Source organism: Antechinus flavipes, chromosome 1, assembly GCF_016432865.1.
Source record: "Antechinus flavipes isolate AdamAnt ecotype Samford, QLD, Australia chromosome 1, AdamAnt_v2, whole genome shotgun sequence".
In the NCBI taxonomy this organism is placed as follows: Eukaryota; Metazoa; Chordata; class Mammalia; order Dasyuromorphia; family Dasyuridae; genus Antechinus; species Antechinus flavipes.
In genome coordinates this window covers 497,453,187-497,457,865 of record NC_067398.1, presented here as the reverse complement: position 1 = coordinate 497,457,865, position 4,679 = coordinate 497,453,187, and the positions used below count along the sequence as shown (strand labels likewise).

General features: G+C 37.1%; 1 protein-coding gene across 1 annotated transcript; it reads right to left on the bottom strand.

The window, feature by feature from the left end:
* Positions 1-3,721: 3,721 nt before the first annotated feature.
* On the bottom strand, positions 3,722-4,371 carry LOC127563992 (cysteine-rich and transmembrane domain-containing protein 1-like). The gene has a single exon (XM_052000243.1). It carries the CDS (start codon positions 4,354-4,356, stop codon positions 3,856-3,858), a length of 501 nt encoding a protein of 166 aa, XP_051856203.1. The 5' UTR covers positions 4,357-4,371; the 3' UTR covers positions 3,722-3,855.
* Positions 4,372-4,679: the final 308 nt, after the last annotated feature.

Here is a 4,679-nt window from a genome sequence, read left to right as displayed (position 1 = left end):
CTTTATGCTCCTCTCCCTCTCCTTTTAGCCCGTCCTTACTAAAAATTGTTTTGCTTCTGATCACCACCTCTACCAATTCGCCCTTGCATCAGCCCTCCTTATTTTCCTCCCCTTCTTTCCTGTAGGGTTAGTTAGATTTTTTTTATATCCAAAAACTGTGTATGTTATTCCCTCTTTGAGACAATTCTAGTGAGAGTAATGCTCAAGCATTTGTCTCTACCCTTAATCCTTCATTGCCCCATCCATTGTAAAAGCTCTTTTTCTTTTTTATGTAATTTGTAATATTATTTGCCTCCTTTTCCTTCCCCCTTCTCACAATGCATTCCTTTTTCTTACCTCTTAATTTTTTTTGGATATCATCCTATCATAGTCAACTCATACCTGTGCCCTCTGTGTATACGCCTGTCCCAATAATGATATACTTCTCAGGAGCTAAAAGTATCATTTTCCCATGTAGGAAGGTGAATGGTTTAATTTTATTGAATCATTTTTTTGATTTCTCTTTCCTGTTTACCTTTTTATGTTTTTCTTGAATCTTGTATTTGAAAGCCAGATTTTTTATTCAGTTCTGGTCATTTCATCAGGAAATCTTTAAAAAGGCTTCAATTTCATTATGTCCACTTTCTCTCCTGAAAGATTATAGTCAGTTTTGATGGGCAAGTGATTCTAACTGAATCCTCTTTTGCTCTCCAAAATATATTCTAAACCCTCAAATCTTTTAAGGTAAATCTTGTGTTATAGCGACTATGGTTCCATGATATGTGAATTCACATATCATGGAATTCTTTCTGTTTGCAACATTTTCTCTTATAAATTTGACTCAGTTCTCTCTATATTTGGCTATAATATTCCTGGGAGTTTTCGTTTTGATTCTCTTTCAACAGGTTGTCAATAAGCGGATTCTTTCAATTTCTATTTTATCCTTTGATTCTAGAATATCAGGGCAGTTTCCCTTGATAATTTCTCAAAATATATGTAGGCTATTTTTTTGATCATAGCTTTCATGTAGTTAAATTTAAAATCATCTCTCCTTGAGCTATGTTTTAGGTCATTTATTTTTCCAAGGAGATATTTTGCATTTTCTCTTTTTTTTTTTCCAATTTTTTGATTTTGTTTCATTGTTTCTTGATGTCTCATAGATTCATTAGCTTCCACTTGCCCAATTCATTTTTTAAAGAATTTTCTTCAGTGGACTTTTGTAACTCCTTTCCCATTTGTTTAATTCTACTTTTTAAGGAGTCCTCTTCAGTTTTTGTGCCTTTACTGATTGGTCTATATGCTTTTTAAGGTGTCATTTTCTTTAGTAATTTTTGCATACCTCTTTTACCAAGCTTTTGACTTAATTTATATCATGCTTTTTTGGTAACACTCTTTTTCAAGCTTTTTTCTACCTCTTGATTTTGGGAAGGGGGTGAGGCAATTGAGATTAAGTGACTTGCCCACAGTCACACAACTAGGAAGTGTTGTGTCTGAGGCTGGATTTGAACTCAGGTCCTCCTGACTCCAGGGTCAGTGCTCTCATTGCACCATCTAGCTGTTCCCTTATTTTTAAATTTTTAAATTTTTAAAAATTCCCTTTTGAGCTCTTTCAGGAAGGAATTATTGTGGGAACTGAGATTAATTTACTTTTTTTTTTCCCCAAGGCTTTGGATGTAGCTATTTTGATTTTTTTGGTCTTCTTCTGAATGGGGCAATACATTCTCCAACCATAATTGTGAATTGTTGCTAACAATAAGCAGGGAATACCATTTGATTTGTACATTAGAAAAAGGATATAGAATAGAATAAACTTTTATAAACTCCTTGGGAACTATGTTTTTAAATTAAATTTTTTAAAGTAAAAAACCACAAGCATAAAATATTTTATGAAAAAAAATTTCCCTGAATAAGTAAATGATTATGTGAAAATGCAGGTGCATCACCCAATGCCAGAATATCTTAGGAAACTTTCTGATTCCCTGAGAATAAGTTTAGGACTACAATTTTGGGGACTGTAAAGTAATGTAGAGGATCCATGTGGCCCCAAAGCAGAATGATACTCTATAATCAAAAGCAGTTTTCTTCCTGGAGCAAAACGGTACAGCACCAACTCCTGGTTTGTAGAGAATTATGGAGGTCCAAGTAGGCTTGAGGAAAATATTAGATTAGCTAGCAGATTTAGGCAGTATCTAGTTAAAATTGGATAAGAGAATTATATACAAACTTGATTACCTTAAACACTTATTTCTGTACACTTTTTTCCATTATGACTAAATTTTAGAAACCCAGTCTCCTCTGCTGCAATGTTTGGCAGCAAAGGGAAGAAACTATCAAGGAAGTCTATGTAAGAAAACTGTCATCAAGATAGGATGGCAGCAACAAAGCCAAATAGCAGTGTATCTGAGGCCTTTTCGTTTCCTCTTCTTAAAAACTCAGTTCAGAGTTCTGAACTTCTGCTGTAAACTCCTGGATCCCTCCAGTTGCTTATAGCGGCCTCTGCCTCCCCACAAGCGTTGCACAGAGTTTGAATTGGGTATAATGGTACACATTGGAAGAGCATCCCCATTGTCTCCCTTCCCTTAGGGAAAGGACCAAATGGAAATGGGATTTTCCTCTGAAGAGATGGAGAAAAGTCTATGGAAATGTATAGAAGGAAATTCTTAAATTACTAATCTATGCATTCCCCAATAGAATATGAACACCCCCCTGTTTTTCTCCTATTCCCCTTCCAGGAAGGGACACTTTTCTTTGTCCTTTTGCATATGGTTAAGTGATTAATAAATGTTTGTTGAATGATAGATGTGTCAAATATCTGAACTTGGGTAGCAAAGACTCAAAGGCTTCATTCTTTCCAATGCACTTGTGAAAAAGGTGGCTGATTTTTCTCTACCCTGTGACTTGCAAAAGAAATAAAAATATTTTGAAAAGAATGTTATCCAATTTTACACTTATCAACACAAAGACATAACAAAATGTCCTGTTTGCCTCCTGTTATGTAGCCAGCTTCCATTAAAGTGTGCTTTAATTTCTGTCTAAGTTTTCCATTAATTTGAGCAGCTCCTTGACTTGTTCTTTATAATATGCATTAATTGCAGTCAGAGCCAAGCCAGATAAGTGGAAATGCCATCATATTTTAGAGGACAAAAATGACAGTACCAGTAAGTTTTTTTCTTCAATTAGACTTAAAAATACACATGTAGCTTCTGTTTGGTGCAGGATTACTTAACTTTTTTGAGTCATGGACCCCCTTGATTTAGAGAAAATTGTGGATCCTTTCTCAAATGTTTTTAAATGCATAAAACAAAACACATAGATTACAAAGGAAACCAATTATATAGAAATAAAGATGTAATTTCCTTCCCATTCACTATGGATCCTAGGTTAAAAACCCTGGTCTTAATGTATTTTGTTTAATCATTATCTAATGCCAAACAAAAAAAGTTTGCTTCTTCTTAAGCTTTTTTTTTTTTTTTAACTTTTGAAAATTTTTTTGAAAAGGGAGTATTGAAACATAATTAAAGAGTTAGGAATGAAATCATTCAGTGGCTTGTATTGTTGAATATTTTGCCACTGCCATGAACAGTACAATTTAACACGATAAATATAAATTTCATATTCAAGCCTCTGGTTAAAAAAAAATCATTTAGCACATTTGTTAAAGTACGACAAAAAAAATTAGAAAATGAACATTAAAAAGATCATGTCACTAAATCAAACACCAAAAAAAAAATCACTACTAATCTAGGATTCCATTATGCTGTAATTGAGATGTTTGCGCAGAACTTGTCATTCATTATAGCAATGGAAAGAGATCAGGACTCAGAACTTCATCATCTGAGGACGCAAAGCCTTCTGGGAAGAGGAGGTTGAGGCTGGTCAGTCGAGCATGTCCCAAAGGCAACAGCAACAGAGAGCCGCCCAGCAAGCGGCGAGGCAGGCAGCCATCCCTGTGTCATTCTTTTTTTTCTCTTCCACTATATACACTGTGTGTTTGGGAGCGCTTGGAGTTGCTCCACCCTGCCAGCCATATTGTGGATAGCCTTGGTACGGATACCCTCCAGGAGGGGGTGGGTATGACGCTGGAGGATAAGTCCCAGGAGGAGGATATGCTTGAGAAACACCTGGCTGCTGTTGCGGTGGATTTGGGGCAGTCGGGTCTGTGTCCGAGTAGGGCGGAGGATTCATGGGGGAATGAAAACCTTGCCTCCGGCGGAGCCGCGGCTGTTGATGACTCCCTCCCTCGGACGCCGGACGGTGAATCTGAGGAAGCCACGCGAGCGCCGGCCGCACCTGCCGCTTGGAACGCCGAGACCATCCGGCGCTGACGTCAGCCGGCTCCTGGGCTTGGAAAAGCGTTTCCCTGGCATATGACAGCATTACACAGAGACATTTCTTAGCGTTATCTAATGTACTCTTCACATTATTAAGACTTATCAAGCATTGGGCCGGGCACTGTGCTAAATGCTAGGGATACAAAAAACAAACAAATAAATAAAGGCAAAAGACGGTCCTTGTCCTTAAGAAGCTAAAGGGGAGAGACAGCGGCAAACACAACTATGTGCAAACAAGATATAAGCACCATAACAGGTAGTACAAATATTATTTTTTCCCCATTTTACAAATGAGAACGCTGAGGGTCGTTATGGTTATATCATTGGCCTAAGGCCACAGCACAAGGAGGAAGTACTCCTACTTATCAT

What these genes read in the sequence shown, in the direction of transcription:
- LOC127563992 (XM_052000243.1), bottom strand. Translation starts at nt 4,356, where the DNA reads ATGCTGTCATATGCCAGGGAAACGCTTTTCCAAGCCCAGGAGCCGGCT.